Raw genomic sequence first — 26718 nt, forward strand, 5'->3', positions numbered from 1 at the left:
AATTTTCTATAAACAGAGGTGTATGAAATTTAAGATGACATAAACAAGTGTGGAGGGCATGGCACTGATTTATGATGTTGTAAAAAAATAATATTGTCAAGGCCTGGTCAACTATGTGATGAACATTTCATTGTATGATCACTTTATTAGAATCGAATCGCAAGATTTGCTTACTGGGGTGAAGTAAATGTCTATAAACAGTTTATGGTGATTTACTGTTACATCATAAACTGCTCCACCAAAGATGAATGGTTTGCAAACAGCTATGAGACAAGAGTTAATGGTACAAATATCATTTTCGAATAAACTGAATTCATTGGTTGTAGCTCTGAAAGTTTTTTTTTGCTGTCTTGACTATAACTCAAGCTAGCATATTAGCAGTTCACTTTGCAGTTACAGTAGTTCGCCCTGCGAGTGGTCGCTGCATCACCAAGCTTCTAGAACAAAACATTTTGTGAATACCCACGGAGGAATTTTGCCCTTTCACTTTCTGGTGTGTTACGTAGAAAATTAAAAAACACTTAATGTGTCAATAACCTGAGACTCTGGCTGTACATGCTATAAGGCCATCTTCTGGCTTTGACCAGACGGCTCTTCTCCTAATGTGGGGAGTTCAGCTTTTAGTTTATCAGTCAACTGGTGGATTTTAAGTCCTAAAAGTAGGCCTTTTCACAGAGAAAGCACAGATTTTACCAAAAACATTTACAATGTCCATGGAACATGATATACCCTCTAGTCTTATATAACTGCTCATTTAAATAACACAAGCAGCAGAGAAAGAAAGATAAAGCTTGGCTTCCGTGATTGACAGGATGATGTTAGAGAGGTAAATGACCATTGAGAGTTTGATGAGAAATTGTTTAATTTAAAACTTAGCGCAATGCTGTTTTTAGCCCGCCAGCTATGCCAGCCCCGGCTGTTTAGGCTCACACCACTATCGATACTATTTCCTGTACCAATTTGCTTTTCAACACAGACTTTCAACTGGCAAAATCTGGTATGACTTCACCTTTCGGCAGAACACTACTGCTCATTGTGGGTTGATTATTTAAGCATGTTGCACATATGGCCACTGGAGGTGTTCAGTAAATGTACAAATAAATGTTTATACAAGAATCTTAAACTTACTATACTGAATTATCGTTGTCACTGACCTAATCAGCTGCTTTTATCAAAGAAGTTCCCCTCACTGGTGACTGACAGCTCCCTTGTCCACTCAGCTGGGACACACAGTATGTTACTTCCTTGTTAAAAGCTTCTTTAAAAGACCACAAAAGCCACAGAAAGTCATGATGTGATAACTGTCACAAATAGTTACTTAACTATTGACCTTATAAAGAGTGCTCATTACCTACCTTGTTTTCACTTTGTGAGTTTGTGTGTGTATCATCATGGCAGAATGTGATACAGGAGACACCAACTGTAGGGGGAACTAGCCTACCAGAATACTTTTTCAAGATTTGAATGTCTGTCTGTCACTGCAATAGCATCACAATGTATAAAGGTGAGTGGTTGAGTTTAAAATGAAGGGTGAGCTCGGAACTATCTGGTAAAGGCATGCTGGGAACCACAACGAGTAGTTCCTTGCCACCAAGACATGCATTCATCTGATGCCAACTCATGTCCTGCAGTGTTGATGTCTCTGGCAAATAACGTTTGTTTACAGACACAAATTACAGCACAGTTTAAAGGCCCTGCACACCAACACAGGTGTTTTCATTCATTCTGATTATACCTCTGATACCAAATTGATGTGAGATTTCCAGACTCCAGGTATATGATAAGAATGATGTGATTTGTCCAGCCCTGACAGGTGCAGCAAGGTCAACAGTCGGTAGGATGTCAATCAAACTCAGCAGTGCATGCCAACACAAGAGGAGGGGAAATCATAAAAAAATAATTTAATTACTTTACCTTAACTGCTGAAATCTATATATTGGGAAAAAATGGAAGCAGAATGAAGTTCAAACAGAAAAAAAGAATACAGCTTTATTTTTTTTTAATTTATTGCAGGTATTCTGTTATGTACATGTTTATTTACATAGTTATCCAATCTTATTTTGATACTTTTTGACAGCTGTCTAGCAATCTTCTGATTTCTATATAAGTATGATTAGAAAAACCTATAAACAATCATAAAAAACAGGCTATAAAAAACGGAACCATCTATCTTTGAAACATGCAGGAACAAGCTGATTTCCATAGTTGAAAAATAAATACTATTGAAAAATAGCATTCAATCAACTATAGGCATATAAACATCTGCCTTAGTCCACATGTAAAACCTCTAACATACACACTTTTGTTTGGTGAAACTGGCCTTTGCTTCATAACGTGTAAGTACATTTTGTTTGTGTTTTGTGTGGTACATGTTGATCTAATGTGATTGTCAGAGAAGTGCCATTTTTGGGATTAATACAAACATTTTTAGAGCACACACGTTTACGGAGTACAGCATGTGATTGAGTGAAACACACCATTTGAACTGACACAAAGAGAAGCATTCTCCTTCAAACTTTGCAGGGTTTTTAAGTAAGAAAGAAGGCAAAATAAGTTATTTTAGATGCAAAAACCTTCGTCAAACGATCTGAAATTATAATGTAATATTGCAATTCTTTGTCACACCCATCTCCCCTACAGAGAGTGTGTTGAATAAGAAGCATTTAGAGTTCTTACAATTTAACACAGACTGTGGCAAGGTCTTGTAGCATGGCAGTGCAGAGCAACAACCCCTATATGAACGTCAGGCAGCTTGTTAGAATCCATTACCGTTTATTTGCCAGCTAATTTATCAGTGTGTCACTCTCTGAAGAGATTTCTTACATCACAAAGTGGGAGGGGGCCAGAATGAGCTGGAGGGTGAACAAACTTGATGGCTGGAGGCTGAAGACTCTTTTTGAGACCTGTTTTCAGGCCAGATCTTCTTGAAAATGTTAAAATAATGGCATGGAAAATATGTTTAATCACGTAAAGGTCACACAAACACAGTTGCGTGTGCTTGCAAAATTATGATTTCAGTGTTTTGCATTTGTCTTCAGTGGTGCCAGTTCATTAACTGGTAATAAAAATACTGAGGATTTTTTATTTTTGCAGCCAACTGGAATAGTTCCACTGTTATATTATTGCCCTCTCCTATGAAAGTTTTTTTTCTGTGGATTGGAAGAATGGCTGCAAGAAAATACCATTTGTGTAATTTTGTACATTGTTTTTTTTGATGGCACACTGTCAATCAAAAGCACTCCTCTGACGGACTAATGTCCTCCACTTTCCCTAATTCTATACTGTCGTGCAAAAACACCAATAGCTGTAAATAAAAAACGAAATTTAGTTTGTCAACTTTTGTTTGCAATTCCTTAACAGAACATGTTTTAATAGTATTTGTAATTGCAGTACTAATGATAACCCTAATCAATGCAACACAGGCCCTTTCTGACAGTCACATTCTAACTGCTAATCATTATGTGGTGGTGATGGAATGAATACAGCACTTAAATGTTAGCTACATTAATGATTTCCTGGCACTTCTACACAGGGTAGAAGTCCCGACATATCACCTTATAAAGTTGTATTGTGGAAGCAACCAATTGCCTTATTAGACATACATTAGAATGATGTTTCTGGATTTATGACTTCTACCCATATTTACATTTATAGTGGTGGCCACCTCTAGTGGCCGTAATCATCACGATGGGAGCAAAAGTGAAAGTCGGATGACGTAATGAAGAGCGACAAAGTCCACGTAGGGAGGTTGGTGTGGATGGTGTCAAACAAAGGGCCCAGAAGGTTGCTGTTTATTTCCTGTGTGAAACCAAAAGTCAACGCTGACTTTAACTGACGTATGGAAAATATTCTGTGTTATGTACGCACTTATGTACATACATGTAAGTTAAAAGTTCTCTGTGCAATGTCCAAAAAACGTTGTTATTAGCGAGATTAGTGTGAACTGCAGTCAGCATCCTGTTGCTCTCTGTCGCATGCTCACACTCCATAGACGCTAACTGCTAAAACAGTGAAACTGAACATGACTGACCAGCATCGTGTTGCTAGAATGCTGTTAAATGAATTAAAATCATATTAACAATAGCGCTAGCTTGCTGTTTGCGAATCGCTCCAACAGCCGGCACCACAAAGCAACCGAGCAGCCAAGCAACAGCCAGCTGCCCAACCTTAGCTTAGCTTAAAGTGAGCTAATGTAAGCAAGCAAGTAAATATTAGCCAGCTAGTTATGCTGCATGGACCTGCCGTTGATCGCTTTTTAATGTTAGTTCATAAAGTAATTTGCATACGGAAAGCCAGCTAGTCCAGCCCCGTGAATCTGGTTGAATTAACTGATGTTATCCACTCAACGCAGTATTTTCTTTGTCAGATAACATTAGCCAACTAAAACAACAAAGTAAATCACATGTCAGTGTTTACTCTAGGATTTTAATCAACACTGGTGGAAAAGGGTTTTGTTTTACCACCCCAACACAGTCCATGCTGTGCCTCCGCTACACACACTACAAACTTCACATCCTTCAGATTTTCCCGGAAATTTTGTCCTTTACATAGAAGTCAGTCCACAGGCTAATATAGGCAAAATGAGAAAGTTGGGGAAGGTTTCCTTTTTTAAGTTACAACCAGGTCACCAATTGGCAATAATATGCTACATGTTATACGTAACACACAGAACCTTTACGTTATGTAACACATACACTTATTTGAACCCAAGCTATGGTCTTTTCCTGAACCTAACAAAATACTATTATTACCTTAACCTAACCAACCTGTGGCTGTTTCACAATGTTAACAATGTGTTTAAATCTAAGACCGTTACAGGACGTGTTGATCTGCTGCCACTGGTAGGGGCCCTAATTTAGGAAATGCACCTGTGGGTCATATTAGGAGGTAGGAACAAATAACCTATGTGGTTGTATGGGTGGCAGACTTGTGTTGTATTAGAGTTTTTTTTTTTTACTTGTTGGTGTGTCCACATCCAACAATATGTTGTTTCTAATTACTCAAATCAACCAAAAATGAATTTGTATTAGTATGAATATACGTTAAAGTTAATAGAGAGCCTGATGTAGAGAGTTCAAGCTGCAGCCTGAAAAGAAAGATTTTATTGGTTCTTCAGAGTTGAGTGATGTTTTCACAGCTAGACTGGACTAAACATTATACAGTGCACCTTGCAAACTGAGAAGCGTAATGTAGCTGATTAAATCTTGGATAAGATGGCGGAAATAAGGTTGAGGTTAAAAATCTAGTTATTACTGTATTCTTTAGTGTCACATTAATGTTGTTGACTTGGCTCATCATTTTGCTTCATCTTGTATAACTCCTCGATGCGTGGTTGCAGCACTGTTGCCAGTTTGAACTCTGGGGAAGGGTGCGCGCCCAAAATGTCCATGCATGAATAAACAATTTAATTTAAGTGCTTTTCTACTTGTTCTACTCATGTTTCTCATAATGACATTCAAATTGAATTCTTGATGTTCATGTTAATGTACCTAGCAACAGCACATATTTAAGATGGAGCAAATTCACCAAAAAGCCACAACAAAAGCCCCCATTTGCTTATTCATTTACTTATAGCAATTTGACTACAAAGTAAGTTGTTAACTACAAAAACTTAAAAGAAAATGAGAACTCAGGATAACGTGACAAAAGACAAATGTCCTTTTTTTTTTTTTTACACAAATTCGGGACATGAATACAAAAAGAGTTTTGTTCTTTGACATACAAAAAACACCATCGCACAAGAAGACTATCAACTTGGGAACTGCTGGCAAAGCATCTGAAGCATTTTGTGTTCTTCTGTCCTGTGCCAATTTCCACTTTATTCACTTTCTCTGCACTTGCACAGTCTTGTATGTTCTGATCCAGCTTCTCTGTTCATGTTAATGTTATTTGCTTATAAGTGCAGATGCTGTCACAACAAGTTAAGTGATAAGATGCTTGCTTTCCTATTTCAACATCATCTTATCGATATCCATTGCTGTCAGTGAACCAACACTGATTACGTCAATCAGCAACACATCCTCTAAAAATATAAATATAAATTCATCTAAACCCTGCCTTATTTTGGTCCTTCTTTGCTTATTTCCTTTTCCTTTCTTCCTTCAAGTGTGAACAAAGCTCTTTTAGCTGTTCTCATTCCACTCTGGCATGATGCTGACACTATGTACAGTGTGGTACTGGTGTGGCGATAGTGTACGTGGTATGCCGTGTGTATAAAGGTACTCGTTTCCCTGTAGGCCTGCTGCTGGCGACTGGATCCCAGCCCCAGGACTGCACTGGCGGCCCAGAGTCTGGTGGGTCATGGAGCTCTGATACATGGCTGCGTGGTGGCCATCTCCCAGCTGCGGAGAGGCGTGGCCCCCAACCCCGCCAAGTCTGGACACCAGAGACCCTGAGGTGAAGTGAGCCGAGAAGTGCTGGTAGGGCAGCCGGTCCATTGGCTGCATGGTGGTGACGGAGCAACTCCCATAGGGTGAAACACTGGCCCAAGTGTTGCAGCTGATGTCCTCCAAACTAGGAACTGGCTCAGCACCCTGCGAGGCACTGGCATACATACAGGCCTGCCGCTGGCTGGATTCACTGCGGTAGGGCCCGCCAGCCAAGCCAAGGCTCTGGGCATAGCCAACAGGACGGTAGTAATGGTCCTCCTCACTGGACGAGCTCTCCAGATAGGCCTTCTTATAGCTGTGTTCACCTGAGTGACAGTCATCCTCCACTGCGGGTAGAATTACAGAGAGTTAAAGAACAGGTACTCAACGGTTTTCTTTAAAGGTCCCATATTATGCTCATTTTCAGGTTGAACAGTTATGTCTCTGCTAGATCCACTGCACCTGACCGACAACCAGTCTGACACAGTGTCAATAACTGCTTGTGAACCCGATCAAACTGTGAACCTAGTAACAGAATATTGATTCATATTTGACCAGCTTTGCCTAGTTTTACATTTTTTACACTGCGCCAGAGACTCCTCGACTCTAAATGGGTTGTTTTTCTTCAGGTTGTTGGAAACTGGCAGATGCCATTAGGAGCACAGGGATCTGTTAGCAGACAGGAACGGTGTATTGAAGTGTTGTTTTAGTGCCTGTCTCTTTAAGCCTCCCTCCCGGAAAAGCCCAGTCTGCTCTTTTACATCTCTGCTCATCTGTGGGGTTGGGGAATGACTGTAACAGCACTTTAGTGGCTCTTTCCATGAATATAAAGTATGGTCGTGACATCACAACCATACAGAAATCCTGACGGCTCATTTAAAGGTTCTGAGTTTCTGAATATGGGCTGTGTTTATTTTTCTGTGGATTGAGAAATTTGATATCTTGCACAGTATTTATATAGCACCTCAATCTGCAATCTGTAAAGTAATAATGTGCAATCACTCCATGTCACTAACATAGACAGACCTTGTCTTAAGAGTCTGTTAAATTATGAAATGCTAATCATGGAAAACTAATATACAAGCGTTATAAAATGCACATTTACATGCTATGTAAATAATCAAATAGTAGATTATTGTTTGCTTGGATGATTTACATACTACTGTCTGGCAGAGGATTGCACATACAAAATTGTAGTCAGTTTTAGCAAAATCAGGGATATTTATATTTTAATTAATTTTAGTTAATGTGTGTGTTAATTAAAAAGGCTTAGCTTGCAAAGAGAGCTAAAGCTGCAATATAGCCACAGCATTAACATCAATGGATATGGATACTGACTGCTGTAAATACTTAATCTTATTTTTGATACATCAGAGTCTCCCATATTTGTCTCCTACCTTTCCTCTTGATGCAGTGGTACTCCTGGCCGTGCTCATGTGGCACGGGGTAGGAGCCTGACTGAGGCAGCATGTCCTGTGAGGTGCTTGTGACCCCGTTCTCACATTGGGAGTACTGGGAGCTTAGAGCGCTGGGGTTAGCCATGCCCTGGACCTCCCCACTGAATGGGCTCTGGCTGGAACCCACTCTCTGTCGCACGGTACTGCGAGGCACTACTGGATACTCCTTGGTACTATGTACGGGCACACACACACAAACACACAAATACAGTTGTTAGAAATCATCTGCATTGAAACTGAAAGAAGAATGTAAATATAATAGTTTATTTATAAACAGTTTGAATCATCCTAAGATCAGTTCTAAAATACATTCACACCCACTTAGGATGCAGACGGTGAGAGGCTCCTGTTGGGAAAACCATTAACAGTGAGAACGCCAGCATGTACTTCATTCCTATTAATCCACAGGATCCATCAATACATCATATTGCTACTTTTGCTTCTTTGATTTCAGGGATCTTCTCAGTTGAAACAGTGACCTGGTTTTGCAATAAGCTCTCCCTTCAACATTGTAACCAAGAGCAGACGTGCATAGCTTACTGTACTCGGAAGGATTGGACAATGGCATGTAAGATTGATAGTGTGGTTTGGGCTCTCACCATGCTCTATATATTTTAAAGTTTTGATAGGTGAAACACATTTCACTTAAAACATCATATTAAATTGTGGCAATGCACCTACTTAAAGTAACTTAATGTGTGCCTGATACAATCATGTGTGTGTGTGTATTTTTTAAAATGTACTTGAAAGTACAGAAATCTCTCCCTGGATCTCCATGGATTATTCTCCACAGCATAAACCTTGACATTAATCTGAAATTCTTAATTACAAAGACCGATATTCTGGCTCAGAGTAAAGGTTTATGGGAAGGAGGCAGGATTTTAGCACCCTCCAAATTGAGGAGGAAAATCCCTTTGGCTCTTTCAAATCTGGGACTTCTACATTTGAATACATACGGTTGTATTGGTTGCCCAAAGGGGGAGTGGGCGGGCAGTGAGTTTCAAAACCAGATATTCTCCTTTGAAAATGTGTTTCTACACAGTACGGATACATGCTCCATGCCTCATCTGGACTGAATAATAGAGAGAGAGCAATGTGGTCGTTGGCTGCCGGACCAAGGCAATACAGTTCAACACACGCACACACATGCATCAGGCACTAAGCAGTTGGAACATCCTGGTAGAAAAGAGCTGTGTGGAAGGGAGATGTTGCAGTCTCAGAGGTTCTGCCAGATCAGCCATAAAAGTCTTCAGCATGAAAACGGGCTGAGGATCAAGAAGTACACTTACATCACTGAAAATAACACTCACTGAAAATAACACTCATAACTGGCTTGTGTTTGGACGATTGAAAGATTAAAGTGGGGCTTGTTAAGTGACAGTATGACCAGGATGTCAGTAATCCCTGCAACATCTATCTACTCATTTGACATCATTCAGTTTGTGTCAGTGTTTCCACATATCAATCAATGCACCAGATTATGACAAACACAGATATGTACATGTGCTCCGAAATGAACAACAGACCGATTTAAAAACTTTTCTATAGCTACCTTTGCATTCTGGACATCCGGTGCAGCTCCATGTCATCACTTCCACGAAAGCCTTTAGCAAATGGATTGTTCTCGATCTTCAGCTGGGTTATCTAAAACAGCAAAAAGCACTTAATTAGTATTGGCTTACGTACAATAAAAGCAATTTGTTCAACTCAACTATGTAGTATTTTAATGAGTTGCACATTGTTGTTTTTTTGGTCCTAAAAAAAGCAGACATATTGTGCTAATTTTCCGGTTCATACTTGTATTTTGGGTTTCTACTATAACTATTTAAAAAACAAAAAACGTTTTACCGCATGTCTCATTTAAAGGCACAGATTCTGAATACAGGATGTGGGCATTTCTCTGTAGATTGAGCATTTTGGTAGTAGTTGGATTGTTTTCACAGTATTTGGATAGCACCTAGACCTGCTTTATAATTAAAAAAACAAAGAAATTAAGCTTTTTTTAATATATATTTTTTTTTTTACAATATGGGACCTTTGAAACAAGAAAATGCAGAATTTCAGTATCCCCTAAACTCTTACAATAGACAAGTCTTCAGCTTGAGGCTGACTTGATGACAGTATTACTACATGTTTTTGTAGAGCCCAGTTTTGAAGTGTTTTTGGATGCATAACTACTCACAAGATTCCCAAGAGAATGAAATAATACATCACAATTCCAGAAACCTAAGATGCATTTAGGGATCCTAAACGAAACAATTCAATAACAGCATGTCTCAGTAATTTGACATATTTCAATGCATAATTTATGATGTTACATTTGATGGACTCTGGCTTAAAAGATAGTTGGCGTGTGCTCAACAGATGCAAATAATGTGATTTATTATACTTGGGTAAAAATGTCTTCACACTTTTTTTGGTGTGATATTTACAGAGAAACACCCTGAAACAGCAAGCTAATCCCAGAGAGGTTAAACACAATCCAGGGATATCCCTCTCATGAGCAGTGGTTTTTGGCAGGTAATTAGTTGGCAGCCCTTTTGTGCTTCCAGCTTTCTGACAAGACTGGGAGTTTGTCTGCACGCTGGCTGACACTCTCACCAAACCTTGTAAAATCTCTCGTGTGACACTTCTCTAGCTTCTTGTTAATGCACACAGCCTGGCACAGCATTTACATTTTGTTTAATTTTTTTTTTTAAGTTAGAATAAAAGAGTTGGGTCTTTTTTCTTTTCTTTTTTTTAACCCTCTGAAGCATTTAAAGAAGACAAATAATTACTCATTCTGAAGTGATAGTGATAGTTCTCCTGGCTGCACTGAGAGAAAGGAATCAGATCAAAGAATATGAATGCTGCTAAAAATAATTTGGGAGTAGACTCAAGACAATCGGGAAAAATCCCTTCTTCAAAGACTGCAGTTTAACTAGACTGTGTCAAAAATGCTCATTAAAATAATGAAGGCCTACAGAAACATATGTCCAGACGCTTATGGCTCTTTTAGCCAATAGAAGTATTTTTAAGTGCTTCACCTAAAAATGTATTCAATAACTTAAATATAAAAGTGAGTGGAGTTGGCCTCTATTTTTTCACTTTGAAAAAAATATGTATTCTTAAAGATACCATCATTTCAGAAAACGCAGTTGGAATATTGTTTTAATTACAGCAGTGACAGAAAAGACTTGCGACTAGAGACGTGGGCCGTTTTCATTAGCTGAGAGTCAAACAGGTGAATTGGACACATGCCTTCAGCACATATTGCTTTGGCAGATGTGAGACTGTTTGATTAGACAGTTGTGGCAAACTGCCTGCAAATCACAAATGCTTGTTTTTCTGCAGGTCTGGAAAGCCCCAATAATTAGCCCGGGGTTACGATCTCGGCCCCCCAATAACATGTTTGAAAATAATGAATGGTTTCTACAGCATGGCGGTCATTCGTGCTTCCTGTTCCCAGAGGCGCGCAGACGTCGGATTGGCTGCGGGGACATTATGAGCCTTCGCCCCTCTCTCCCATATTCCCCAAACTAAGAGCATATAGGCCTACACGGTCAAATGATGTTAAACAGACGCTGTTTACACATATCTGTATTCCCAAGATTTCCCCAGAATTTTTTTTTGCAAAGTAAATATTGAGTTTTATTTCTGCGTCTACCCCCCAAGTTTTAACTGAAGTGATAAACAACTGAGCGGCCGCCTGCCTCAAGAAAACACACATTCATTTCATTCTAATATAGGCTAACTTTAAAAAAATAAATAAAAATGTTGTGGAAAAAAGAAGGAAATATTTCAGACTGGCAGCTTTTACGCACTCAAGTAAGCAATAACCATTTTAATTAATAATTAATAATTAATTTTCGTTGCATGAAACTACAAGACCAAAACAAGCATTTGCAGAAAAGCGAAAATGTAAAGCGAGTATAAATCACATTAAATACATTACAATTTAAGGTCGGTATCGCCTATTATATTACAATTAAAAAACGCTATGTTACGCATCTATCACCAATACGTCGAGGATTATTTTAATGAAAAAAAAAATAAATAATAACCTAGAGATAATCTAGTAATATGACAATCAATAAATGTACACGCTGTGATTTTATGCAACGCTACAATTGGCTAAAAACACCACACAACAAACCTATACTATATCGAAGTATTTATTAACGTATTCATTAGTTTATTTGTCAGGGACAATTAAAAAACAACATCGCAACAGGTTGAACGTGTGTAACATGTAACGTGACGTGTTGCATAATGGATTTCTAGCCATGTTCTGTTCAGCAGAGGCTCGCAAATAAGCCGGGTTGCATCACGACTGATTGTTTCATTCTGATCACTAATAACCACCTAAACGTATTATTAATATTATGAGATATTGTTATAAGTGTGCGTCGTTTGAGTCTCTCTTGTTAATTTGTTTCATAGGGTAGGCCCACTGGGCTTTATCCGGTTTATCTGCAGCTTGTCTCGCTCTACAAAGCGCTGCAGGCCTGGAACTTGGAAAAAGTCTCTGGAGGCCAGACGTCGTCTAGTCGGGTATCTGAAGTTTTCTCTCGTCTGTCAGTGACTCAATGTGATACCAGAGATGTTCAGCTGACAGTGACAAGGCTTTACTTCAACCTCACAGAAAACAGCGCCTTCCCTTTTCCCCATTGCAATCTGCAGATACAATTTGACGTCAGAGTTCCGCAAAATTACGTTGAACAGTTGAACAACCTCGTGTAAAGTCATTACTTTTTTATTAGGCGTATTTTTTTTAATTACTATTATTTTTGAATCAGTATGGAAACTAGGCCTTTGCTTTATTCAGCATTTTCTGTAACATTTTTTTTTTAAAATATGCAATATGTCGGTCGGTTTGTATTTCTGCAGCGTTTTCTCGTGTTTGACACGTTTAATCCACTGTTATAATGAAGTCGTCTTATAGTATACGCCGTGAATTAAACGTAGCTGTCACAATATGTCACAGACTGCAATAAAAACACAAAACAAAAGCATCCAACGAAGGACTTACTTTGTGGTTCTGATAGGACGTGACCGCGATGAAGGCCGTCTCGGGGAAGACGTGAGTGCAGAAGGCCGTGTTTTTGGAACCAAAGCCGTTATTTTCATCTGCCTTCACTATGTGGATCCTCGGCTGATACTTGTGCATCGAATTTAGTATGATCTAGAAAAAAAGACAAAGTGGAACCATCACTAACATGCATTACCTACCACCACAGCGAAACACCGTTTCTAAAAAATAAACCTTGCAGAAGAGACAAGAGCTGCATGGAGTGACGCTTTGCAGCAGTTTGTAATTTAAAACATGTAAACTTCCTCGTATCCTTTATAAACTGCATGCATCAAAACCGTTTGTTGCTCTGAAGGTTATTATTGTTCATGGCTTGCCACATCTTTAGACAAAGCCTATATGCTTTGCAATCCATTTAGGATTAAGTTCTAGGACCCTTATCTTAAATGTACAAAAAGCAAAGGCGAGCATACGGGCTACAATAGAAAGTAAGTCATTCAATGCAAAAGAAAGTGAGGAAGTGTATTGGCATAATTTGTGCATGAAACCACAACAAAAAAGAAACAAACAAGGAAAAGGCTTGGCAGCTAACAGGTCAAGTCAATATACTTCATTAATCTCACAGAGGCCCAATAGATTCAATTAAGATGAATCAGGATTCAGTCAAACTCCATAAATATGCTTTTTTTGGACAAATGACTAAAAAAGGGGGGAAACATAGTGCACTACAAAATGTAATGAAAGATTTATTGCTTGCATAAATATTTCAAATAAAAGTGGGCCATGTGTATGCTTGTTTTTTTTTTTTTTTTAGATGTATATGAACTTTTTTTCTGTCAAAGAAAAAGAAAACACTTGTTATGCAACACCAAAGTCATTACTGTCATGTTTGCAGATACAGTACTAAATTGATGATTATTATCAGACCCAGAAGATTGATAGGACGGCATAAGCATGTCCCTCTCTCTTGGTGCCCCTCTAACCTGACTAACCTAGTTTATGCCAATTGATGACTACCCGTGGCTAGCTTGGCGACATTAAGACGCGGTCCGCACAGCTGAACTTGAGCCTTGAACTTCTCTTTTGAGGCCCTCTCATCCGTGGTTCTTAAGTCTAATTGTCTTGACGGACCATGGGAGTCATGGTCACCAGCCTTGAGGAAATCTAATGGTTTTTATTTTCATCGGATCCACTTACATTTAAAAATTGAAAAAAGGGGCTTTTTTTCCTCCCCCACCCCCCATTCATCTCTCCCTCTGCCTTTTTTTTTTCTCTCTACCCCCCAGCTTTCTGTCCCAAAGGCATTCCTCCTATCTGTTATCTTAAAGGTTGTTTTTGTACCTGCCTTTCACTGCCAGCATGAGAAGAGACAAGGGATCACCCTGACCTCCAGTACCTGTGGGGGCATCCTATAGCATTAAATAGTCATAACTCCAAGTCCTTTCTTAGAGACAAGTGAACCACAGAAGCTTACATAGACGATACAATAGTCATCCATTATCAGTTCCCAGTTGAACTTGATCTTATTTCATGCTACAATAGGTTTTTGCAATGGGTAGGAACTGGGTAAAAATGGGTTTCTGCAGCCTACCATGCACCTTGTAGATGCAAGATGATTTAATGGAAGTGACTGACCCTGTGCAGGCAATATCAGCTAAGTGTATCACTTTGGTTAGATAAGCAGGCCGTTGAAGAGAGGATGACTTGCAGATGGAAACGCAGCGTTTGCAAATTTTACAATTCACCATAAATACAACTATTTGCAATAAAGGGGTTCTAACGGCTGCATACTTTGATCTAGTGAGCATAGTTTTGCCGAAACTGAGTCTTCAGGCTGAGAGAAATGAAATGCTGTATTTCATGGTAGCTCTGTTTTGGTGTCCATATTTAAGTGCGGGATGGTAGTGGTTCCTGTGCTGTAAAGAAGACATGTTATTGTGCAAATAAAAAAAAAAAATAACCGCACGTCCCAGCTATCAAGCAGCACTAGCATTCTGTTTGGATTTGTAAATTAGGCTTAACCGTTCAGTGAAAGAGCCACAGTGCAGAGAAAAAGTAGGTTAAACAAAAACATTTTCCCATGCATGCATTCATTAAGGGCTTACTTGAGGTCTGCAGAAATGCGTCCAAGATTGGACAAACCACAACAACAATCCCATCAATGCAAATACGTCAACCACCACTCTAAATGGTTTTAGATGCTAAAGATGTTGCCTGTTCAAATCTAAATGCACATTTAACCCTGGTGCACAGCATGGTCCAATGACTGTGGGTTCCCAAAGTCCTGTGTGTGTGTGTGTGAGTGTGTGTGTGTGTGTGTTTGTGTGCGTGCGTGCGTGTGTGTGTGTGTGTGTGTGTGTGTGTGCGTGTGCGTGTGTGTGTGTGTGTGTGTGTGTGTGTGTGTGGAGGGGGGTGGGGTGTTGCTGTGGACCACCCACTGGGGCCCCAGCGCGCACCTCGTCTCCCTGGCCCAGCCGCTGCCCTGCCTGGTTCCCTGTATCTCTGCCCCCCCCAGCCTCTGGATGATAGTATTTAGTGATAGTGAGGGATCACTTTGGGTCTCGAGCCGCTGCCCTTTCCTTTCAAGTTCCACCACATCAGAGAGTTTCCCCGAGCCTCGGGATCAGCAGGCTTTGTACACCACCATCTATTGCTCATCGCACACTGCCATTCGAATATAAACAGTGTGATCCTCACACTCCACCCTCTTGGCCAAAACATTTGTGGGAAGACTGGGAGACGAGTGCAGGAGCAAATTAAGGGGGGAGATGAATAACAGAAAAATATTCCAGGAGTTGAGAGGGAGATCAAAGCAAAAAAAATGAAACATTGGAAAAAAAAAATGATTATGATGAATTCAAATACAGGAGAGAAAAAAACTAGCACTGTAGTGCAGTGCTTTAGTATTTATACCCTTTACTAACATGCTACAAAGGAAAGGTACTTACGTAGTGATGGTACTGCATTTTAAGTTTAACTGAAGTATTACCAGCAAATGTACTTCAGTATCAAATATAAAAGTACTTCTTATGCAGAATGGACCCTACCTTATATACGGTATATACAATATTAATGGGTTATTATTACTGATGTATTCAGGAGGCAGCACTTCCTGCAGATGGTCATAGTGAAGCTCTCTTTTTAAATACTTTCATGCTGCTGAAATAACTACTAACTAAACTGTAGTAAACTTTTTCAATAAATGTAATGCATTGAAAAGTACATTTCCCTTCTGAAATGTAATGGTGTAAACATAAAGTGGCTTAAAATGACACACTCAAGAAAACAAGTACAAATAGCTTAAAATTGACCTTTACTTTAAGACTGAGTAGCCTGATTTGAAAATTTTACAACACATATGATCCGATCATATATGTCACTGAAACATCCTATTGTGTTATATTGTGCACATATACGTCCAATAGATATCCACGACAACCACGCAAGCCAATCTTCTCCCTCAGCATATCAATAAAAGTAAAGCTGTCAAAATCATTTCAAAAAGTTAGTCTGTCCAATTCCTTCACATTTCAAGTCATTTCTATACAAAAATGTAGGAGACAACCTGTTGACATATGTATCATTTGAATAAAAACAAAAACATTTACAGGAATTAACTGCATACAAACACTGAAAATGTATTAAAAAATTTTTTTTCAACCTACTATTCCTGTTTGGCCGCTGATGAGGGCAAAAGCTGAAATGTTGGCTTTGATTCAGCATGTTTCTTTTTGATTAAATAAATTGATGTCTGTGTTCAGTACTCCTTCAATTAAAGGATTTATTGATATTCATATTGCAATTTACATTATTTAAGGCAAAGTAATCAACTGCATATGTAAATTAGCTATACCAAAATCTGGCTCAGTGTATTATGCATGGCCCCTCTTAGATAAACTAATAAACTAAAGTACCTTGTGTTAAAAGCAGATTAATTTTGCTACCCTAGTCTCAGACCATTACTGATTAATAAAAGACATGTTAAAAAAAAAAAACACAACTTCCCAGAGATGTGAAGAAGTGGAATAGAAAACGGAATTGAATGGCAGCTGCATGTTAGTGCTGTAAACTTTAGTTGTTGTGGGTGGTCAGCATGGTACTTTTAGCTTAATGCTCTATTATTAAATGTGAAAACAGTCAGGCCTTAAATACAATAATTACAACGGATGCTAACATGGCTTTCGCAAACATTTTGATCACCTGTCATTCATTAATGTTCACTAGGCCCCCCCACCCTGACGTCCTGGGTACGCCACTGCCATGGGGCTCAGCTTCCCTTGTTTCTCCTTCACAACAGTCCTGAGCCGGTGAGCCGAGTCCACTGACGTGTGTTTAATTACCAGACATTTCTAGAGGCGAAACGACTACTTCAGGTCCATCCTAAATTGGTCCATTCTACATCAGCAATATGTTTTGGTCTCGTGTCTCACTGCTTGTAATTATAAATCATCTACAAGTTATTTCAACCAGCTGGACCAACAAGTCGATGGAATATATTTCTGGCCAGCGTTTCATTTATGAATCCCAGGGTGCTGTCTCCCAGCACGAAAGAGGGTGAGCCAGGAACCACTGCAACCAATCAAAAATGCACTTTAACCCAAAATTTACAACACTGCTCACATTCCTACAGAGCTCCAGTTTCATTTCACCAGCTGGGCTTTGGCAAGGTAGAAAACGCCATAGGTGCCATGTGGATAGATAGTGGCTTGTGTGTGTAGTAACGCATGTACAGTCTCATTTAGATTCATCATCAAACTGAGTACCTGCAACTATGTAAATAATGGCCACCCGGCAATTAATGGGAATGAAGATTGGAATAAATTAAACATTATCATTATAACATTATAAAAAAGACTGCATATTTTAGTGTAGCCTCTTAATGACATTTATGGAAAGCAACATAAATACATCCATTTCATCATCCCTCACTACAGATTTGAACCGTATTCAGCTTAACACCTCTAATCGACATTAGCACCTTTAATAATTTCTAACTAAATTCAATGTCTTGTGTTTTTCCACATAATAAACCACAATAGCTATTGATGTACCTTCTGCCAACCTCATAATCGTTTTCCCTTTAATGACTGGGCTCATTAGTAAGAAAGCTAATTGTGTGACTTTTCCGTTTCTTCAACAAGACATCTAATTTGGCTTCAGTGTGCCCATCGGGTTAGAATTTTATGAAAACCTGACGCCAACTGGCCCATTTGTTGATGAAGTAAGCAATGTTTGTGTTTTGGGGTAAGACAGGAATCACAAAAACCTGGGGCGCAGATTAATGAGGAGTTAAAGTTAGGAAATGGGTACCATACAGTCCCTAACTGGTGAGGGAGACGGTGGGTGGGGGTGCAATTGCCTTTTTCCTTTTCCTTAAGAGAATGCTCCACTGCTCCCCTCTACTTAGGCTGACTTCCAGGAGGTCTACAACTTAAATGCATCTAGGGGTTTCTATAATAAACCCGGGTGACAAAAAGTATCAAAAGAGGACACTGGAACCAAATATGTTATTCTACTTTACCATCAACATGGCAAAGAGTCTAAATCCAAATGATTTTGTGTGCTGATAAGAAGAATTTTTGATAAACAGCCGCTTTCTCTGAACAGCACAGGGACTCTTATCAGAACATATAGGCTACTGTATTAAATGGTTTTCATTGTGAGGGCCAGTGCATCGTAAGGAGAAAATTTGTAGTTTTTAAAATGTAAATTCACCTTGCCAAAGCCTTTATTCATGTATTTCTTTGAGATTAAAGTGTATGTGGGGCAACGTCACCTCCCTGTTTTTTGTTTTACAAAAGGCATTACTTGAATTAAACCTGTGCTTTTCATTTTTCTTGCAGCTCCATTGTCCAATAATTTCATCTTTCTTGGTTTTAACTATGTTTTCAAATAAGAATTAAACACAACAAATCAATCAAAACTGTCAGTCAAAAGTTTTTTTTTAGATTAAAAACAAAAAACATTCGCCTGACAGTTAAAAAACAGTTTATATTATTGTCTTTGTTTTAAATTAAACACTAAAAGCCATCATTTGCATTACATGTTTTACTTCGCAACAGCAGCAAAGAAAAATCCACATGCATAATAAACTGTATCCTCGCGTGTTTAAATATTCTGAGAAAAAGTCTACCTCCTTTCTTCAGCCATGTGCACCCGAAGACATTATTTCAGAATAGAGGAGGTTGGAAAGTGCAAAACATTAGAGCAAGAAAGTAGAAAAAAACGTGTTGTGGAAGTGTAACTACATTCTCGACATTGCTGCAAATCACGCTTTTTTACAAGCAAGTAGGAGGGGGGCAGTTGTATCTTTTACATTTTTTTTTCAAATCATAAGCTTTAAACTCTAAGACGCAATCGTTGATGTTGGGCAAAAGCAACACAGTTAAATCGAATCGAAGCTAATCTTGTGTACATGGATGATCATTCAAATATGGGTCTTAACAAAACATTTAAATGTAATAACTAAACTTAAAACGTACCACTTTTAAATTAAATAATGCTCCAGATAACAACTGTAGCAATTAAATAATAATTCACATACAAATGCATAACGAAGTTTTGAATTTAAACGAGGGACAATTGTTGTAAAGGGTGATAAAGAGGAGACAATCCTCCCCGCTGAAGCCACTGAGCAACACACCAAGCAAAAAAAAATAATTTCCTTCAATGCAGCAGCAGCTGCAGCATTCACAGACATGTGGTTAAATAGTATATATGATAAGCCTAGGCACCTACGTGTCCGAACGGGTCCAGGTGGTTGTTGGTCAGTTTCAGCTTCTGGAAGGAGACGAGCTGCCTCATCCAGTGCGCCCCCGTGGCGGGAGAGTCGGGATGAACGTAGAGCCTGCCGGGCATGGCGGGCTCTGCCTTCCCGGTCACAGACCTGAATTGCAGCAACACAGTCACACTGTAACACCTCGGACTGACAGCCATAAGCCAGCTATCAGCAATGCATGCGCTAAAGTGGTTCTCAGTGGTAAAAAGTTTATTAGACAGCATGTCCGCATCACGTTTATACTTTTATTAACAAGAAATTGATATCATGCGGAGGGAAAATCTGCACTTAATGTAGGGAATATAAAATAGAAAAAGACAAATTGCGACACTGTTGCTTAGCTTTAACTCTGGTGAAATTTGCTTTATAAAGATCATCCAAGACAATTACGCACAAACGCCGAGGCCACCATTGGTCAAAACATTGCATTAGGGTTTCTTTAAATGAAATACAACACATGATAATTATATATAAATACTTTGAGAAGTTGGTTTTAGATGGTCAGAGGTCAGATTAGAGCTGGTAGACATTGTTTTCTAACATGGTTAGATCAAGAGGAGAATTAGTTCCAGGACATGCTTTGGACAGGTCATTATCGGCAGTATTGGCATGTGATTATCCTCTTTAAGCATCCCCTCATTGAAAGGCGCTGACCCAAACAAGGCATTCCTGACCAAGGTTAGAGAGATCGACATGACACTAAACAAATAACCATGTGTATGCCCCACTGTGAAAGGCAGCCTTGTTGCAGTGCACATATAGGCTGGTATAGCTATATAGGAAAAGTCATCAACGTTCATTCAGCAGCTCGGATAGAAACACTTCTCCCTGCTGACAACGTTTCTTGGCAAGCATTAGACAATGCACAGTTCATAATTCTCTGGAAATTAATATATTCACTTCCGATTCTCATCCATCATGACAACAATATAAAATGTCATGTTGGAATTAACTCCAGAGAGAGAGAGTAACTCCACCCCTTAAAACAACACCTCCATTATTTTGCGCGTAAAATTGAAATAACGTTTGTTAGTGCTGAAAAAAGTCCCCATAATATATTTGTGTGTGTTATATTTTACATACCATTTGTTATCGGCGAATTTGTATCGATGATCATCAGCAGGTACAACATCCATGAGTAGAATATATTTAGTTTTGGGGTTTAATCCCGTGACCTTCACTTTGAAGCTGGGGAACATTCGCCTGTAAAAGAACAAAACACGGTGCATGATGCTCAAACTGTGGCAAAAAAAAACAACACACATGCATGCAAAAATATGTTGACATGATTTTTAAACGTTTAGCGGGCACAAACATGCATTACAGACTTTTACACAATGAAAACAAATGTGTTTTCAGAATGAAGTTAATGACTCTTGTTTTTTATTATTCCAATTTGCAAATTACATTCTAATACGTAGAGTCAGCTCAAGAGGGATGGTTTAAAATGTCAAATAAATGCCTTAATTCTGCCAGAGGTAAAGGCGTTTGGTCTGAGAGAGACCTAAAAAAAAACGTTTCTCACAGTGGGACACATTTTATTTTTGAAAAATCTGTGTAGTAAATCATTTGGATATTTAGTAGCTGCCATATTATAGAAACAAAAACACATACTGAGAAGTCTCACGAGCCCAGGGGATGGGCTGAGGACGAATGAAGCTGCTGTGTAATGTCATGTAACGCCAAAAACAGGAGAGAAATCACTGACGGGGATATAATGGAGACTCTATGTAGCTGTGTGAAAACAACTGGCTTCTGCCCGCACCGGAGCGCACAATGAAATGTAGCCGTGTTAAATATTCATCACCAGCGGCCAATTTGACATACATGAGCAGACACCAACGGTCATCATGCATATATGCAAGTTCACACTCTGCAGACGAGCGCTATTTTGACTGGATGCAGTCTGGGGGCAACTGTGGAGATGGCAGCGAGACACATGTTCAGCTCCTGCAAAACATGTTGCTGCACAAGTGTTGTCACACAATACGTGTTTGCGTAAAATCACACGGAGTGTTTGCAAAAGGGCAGAACATATGCTACTACAATGAGTTTATTTCTACTGAATTTAAAGAGATATTGAGTTAAAAAAAAAACAGACTCAGCAGGATGTTACACCGGAGGACAGTTTTGTGCTTTATCAGGCTGATTGGTCGATGGTATTGCATTCCCCCCCGACAGGGCCACCCAGACTAAAGTGTAGACTATATGCGCTGGTGGTGTTACAGAGCTAAAGCGTCCACCAGATGCTCAGTGTTTTCTCTGTGGTTCCTCATAGCGTATATTTCAAAACATCCTCACGCAAGAGAAAATCCAACCAGGACGTACAGGCTATAATATGCTGCATTTTAATTCTAGGCCTACATACAATTAATTTAAAACAATTGCGTTAGGAGCCCCATCAGCCACCAGGCAGCAGTCAATAAGCCTCCTCTTTTTCCGATTGGTGGCTTCCTGTCATGATATATTTTAAATTGTCCTCTTACCTTCCGGCTTTGGTGATGATCATCTCCGTCCCAACCTCGTCAAACTTCGTCCAGAGTTCCCTCTCGTGCAGGTACACTTTTATCCCCTCCATTCCCTTTAAAATAAAGCATCTTAGTACCCAGAGTGCTCACAGGATCGCTGTAATAATACGCCTAATTCAAATTTACGCATAGGTGTCAAACACGGTTTTGAGGCCTTCTGTGTAGGTCAAATGTTGTCAAAAACACGTTTTCAGCTACCAAAGAGGGATTCATAACTGCCAGTCGAATGTATTTTTTTTCAGTTAACATGCAAAAACAACAAATATGCAAAAACAATACACAACATGTATTGTGCACGTATATCTAAACAAAAATAATGTAGGGCATTTGGTGACAATGCAATCCTTGAGTCACTATACTTAGTAATTTAAGGTTTGGAAACCATTCTGTAGTGTTATACCCGTTGGGCCCTCCGCACACACATTTAAAAACATGACCTGAATACAAAATAATAAAGCCAAAGTTGATGTCTGACGATTAACATATTTTTCTGCAAAATTTATGAGCACAGTCTCATATTCAGCCATGCAATAGAGTCTGAAAAAAAGCCTAAATTACTTTGAAACTTTAGTTTCAAAGAAGTTCTAAAATCAGTTTATTTAACAACGCAGTGAGACAACGAGCGCTTCAGTAGGAGAAGAGACACCCCCAAACAACTTATTATCTTATCTCATCTGTTTATATAATGTTAATATACTTTGGAAGAAGTACAATTAGCTGAATTACTGCATCCCATTGGCAGAAATTTTCTTTAACATTTCTTACAGCACATTTTAGTTACAGTGAACGTGACCCCATGAGTGAGTGTTAGCAGCCTGGAGCAGTGAGAGTGAGGCCTACACACTGAACTGATACTGACCTGCTGAATGTAAGTCGTCTGTGATGATGGGGATTTGCTTGAGGTCCCGTTCTGTTTCTCTGATTTATTATCGGTCGTTAATTCCCTTGAATCCGAGCCACCGGGAGAGTTTTGAAGGGCAAAAGTCTCCTCTTGGTCCGCCATGACCAGAGCTCCGAATAACTACCGCCCCAGCTGTAAGACCCAAACAGAGATGTCAGTGTGTGTGTAAGAGAGAGACTGGATCTCCTTCTTAACACTGTTAGAGTGATCTGAATAAGTTCATACACACACACACACACACGGACATAGATACGCTTTATTTTGATTCTATATGTGACCACAAAGTTACTAACTTTTGAAAGTGCATGCCGTGTGTGCTATACAGGATAATAACTATTGCATCTATACAAGGAAGAAAAACACAATATAATGACACACTAACTTGATTTAAAACGGAATGTTTTCACAGTAAACGCAAATAAATGTAACGTATTTGTTTAAATACGCTAAAGGGTGGGCAGCTTACGTCAGGATGCTTCACAAATATACTTTATTCTGGGCACTAAACAAAGATATTATTTGCACAAGAGGAAGTAGAAATACACAATCTATATTATCCCTAACGTTAAAAGAATGAGAATGAGGTTGCACTTTTGAAGCGACCCCAGAACCCCGTTTTCTTTTAGGAATCACTATTTCCTATTCATCTCCCCCAAACAAAAGACATGAGCGTTATTGTTGTATCGCGACATGGTGATGTCCAGAACACAATGAAGACTCCTAGAACAACAAGAGAAAAACCCCAATCATCTACGCTCGGACGGTGCCACTTTTGCAGACAGCAGCGATTCAATCAACGCAGAGTCGCCTATAGCCTACTCCGCTGAATTGCAACAACAATACACGTAGCCGGATCAGAGCGGGATCAGCTTACCTAAAACACAAAACACGTCGTGGGCTAGAGTTGGAAACGGCTGTGGCACAACACAGAAACACCTTCTTCGTCTGTAAAAATGTCCTAATGGCTCGTCCAAAAAAATCAGATAATCCAGGCGTTTCGCTCGATGAAACTGCACAGAATATCCATGAACCCTTCTTCTCCCCCTCCCTCTGTTCCTCTCTCTCTCTCTCCCACACACAGTTACTCCAGATTTCCTACAAGCGGAGCCACGATCGTGGAGATTCTCGCGACGCACGGTGACAGCTACGAGGCGCTGCTCGGTGCCTAATTGTGCATTTTTACAGCTGAGGACCGTTTTGTGAGCCGAGCCGGGTGATAGCACCTAGCAGTAAAGCTGTAGCCGAGTCCCAGAGGAGCAGGTCCGTCACCTCCTTCTCCCCTCCTCTCTCTCTCACACACACAGTCTCTGCCTTGTCAGTTCTACGTCTCCCCTCTCTCGCGCGCGCTCACTCCCTCTCCAACCCTCCACTGCGCATCAATGACCAACCGTGCGAAGCGGAAGCGGAGTCTGCGACGTAGATCGGTGGGTAGGGGGGGTGGTGGGTGGTGGAGGATGATGGGGGAGCAGTCTGCGCAGGAATAGTATTGGTTTATACACCAAATAATAATCCCTTCCAGGCCGCCACCCCAGCTCTGCTCCTAAACCTCTCCATAATCTCAGTCTGGTAGAAGGAATCCATTTGATATTTGCTCCTTCACGCGCCATTACGCACGAGCTCTTCTTCAGCCATAGCCTCCAGACGATGGCGTTTATTAAGCATCATCTGTAGTTGACAGATGCATCACCACATATTGTAGGTAAACATGCTGTCTCTAGTGATAATCGAAAGTATATTATAAACTAATTCTGAATTGATTAATCGGCCATATATGTTTTCTAGTTCCATTAGTGCCAGGGCAATTAACAATACCAATTAACGGGCCGACAGTTTCTGGATGTTTTGAATGGAGCTTGTCCCATTTCCCCTGGGCAGAACAAGGCACGGTATAACTCCCACGACTGAGTGTTTGAGGCTAAAAAGACGCAACTAGTTGGGAAGCTTGAGACAGTCACGTTGGGCTAAATTTGGCCTGTGGCTTCACACAAGTTGAGTCTGTACTCCGCGAGCCGTCTCACAGGTCACTGGACTTCCGATTCTGACAGATCACAACAAAACCTATGGAGCCATATTTGCATCGACAGCGCCTATAGAGACGGCACCAAACGCGCCTTTAGCTGACCTTATAGTGACAGTGCAATCACATGCTAAACCATGCACTGCAAAAATAGCATTTCAACAATTTTTCATACATATCGTAAAAAAAGTATACGTCAAGGTAGTTTTTAAATTGTAACATCCCAAAATGTCTTTTTTATTGGTTTTATTTGACTTGTTCTCGAACTGTCATTTGAGTGGATGGCGCTCAATAGCCAGATCAATGGAAAACAATGACTAAACACAGCCTATAAGCATCATATTTGACTTTATAGGAAGACAGGAGATGACAACAAAAGCTAGCTTAAATTGTCTTCTTTTTTAAGTGTGCATACACATAAAATGTCTAATTTGCATTTTTAGCTGTTATCTCATTACGCACGCGCCCACGGAGTCAATTTCCCCATCGTTCGGTGTGATACAGAGACACAGCAGGAGGTGGATGTTTGTCTATCAGCGACTGTCAGTTCGTCTTGAGCAGATATAACGGGTAGGTTTACAGCGAGCCCGCTGTTGAATGCAGGAGGTGAACATAATACACATAATACTTTAGGCCATATATTAATAGCCATTTTATTCCAGATGAATTACAAGTATCTTTAAGGTATTCAGTCTTTAGGCCTATACTCAATACAGTTCATCCAATGTGGATATTTGGACATTTCTCTCTGAAGCTGTAGTCATTTGCCTCTTATCAATAAACACATTCCCTGAAGGGACTGAAAGAAAACGAAATCAGCGACGTTCTGTAACGGTCTCGCGCAAAATTTTCTAAAGTTTCAAATCCTTTGCTGAGTTGGTAAAGGTACGAGAAACTTTTTTTGTCTTTTACGCGCAAACGCACGCAGAGCCCTGTGCTTCTCTATTACTGTATCAACACAGATAATGAAGGCTTTGCAGAATATATACACACACATATATATATATACACCATGATCCACAGATAAATACATACAGACGCAGATATGAATAACATGCCTAAATTGGCCAAAGGTCCTTGGAGTAGCTCCAGTTTGTTCTACATTACAGCGTTATTGCAAGTTAACAATAAAAGAGAAGGACAATGTAAATGCAAATAGAGAAAAGCTGCAATTATATAAAAAAGAAAATCAGAGGAGCGATAAAAAAAGAGAATCTGTCACATGACCAATTAAAAAACGTATATGTTTAAATATAAATGAGATGAGATATTGGGCACATGCCATGAGCTGAACACTTCAGACTGGCGCTGTAAGGTCAACGTGATAAAGAAACCGCCCTCTAAAACTTCGACAACAGTTTGGAGGTTAAGATGAATCCAACTAGAATTTCAATAATCCGTGTTAATATAAATGTATAGGTCAAAAGTCCAGCAGCTGCAGGCAGGCTATCGATATGCGCTCTGTATCATCCTATGTTTTCATGGTTTTGTTCTGGCCATGGCTAACTGGCAAGAAAACCCATGTAGGCGAGATGTTGTATTCATCTACATGAGGTTTAGTTGGGAGACTACCAAATAAAAACGCAAAGTGCCAAAATACTAAGACTTAAATAGTGAAACTCATCATTTATGAGGAAAGGAGCACGTGGATAGAAGGC

General features: G+C 39.6%; 1 protein-coding gene across 1 annotated transcript; it reads right to left on the bottom strand.

Annotated features, from left to right (window-relative positions):
* Window positions 1-6122: 6122 nt before the first annotated feature.
* tbx5a (T-box transcription factor 5a) lies at window positions 6123-23145 on the bottom strand (the record flags this gene model as incomplete). The annotated part of the gene is made up of 8 exons (XM_083930209.1): window positions 6123-6715; window positions 7766-7998; window positions 9378-9469; window positions 12837-12989; window positions 19575-19722; window positions 20698-20817; window positions 22101-22195; window positions 23002-23145. 8 exons carry the CDS (start codon window positions 23143-23145, stop codon window positions 6123-6125), a joined length of 1578 nt encoding a protein of 525 aa, XP_083786335.1.
* Window positions 23146-26718: the final 3573 nt, after the last annotated feature.

This window comes from Echiichthys vipera (assembly GCF_963691815.1).
Source record: "Echiichthys vipera genome assembly, chromosome: 16".
Lineage (NCBI taxonomy): Eukaryota > Metazoa > Chordata > Actinopteri > Perciformes > Trachinidae > Echiichthys > Echiichthys vipera.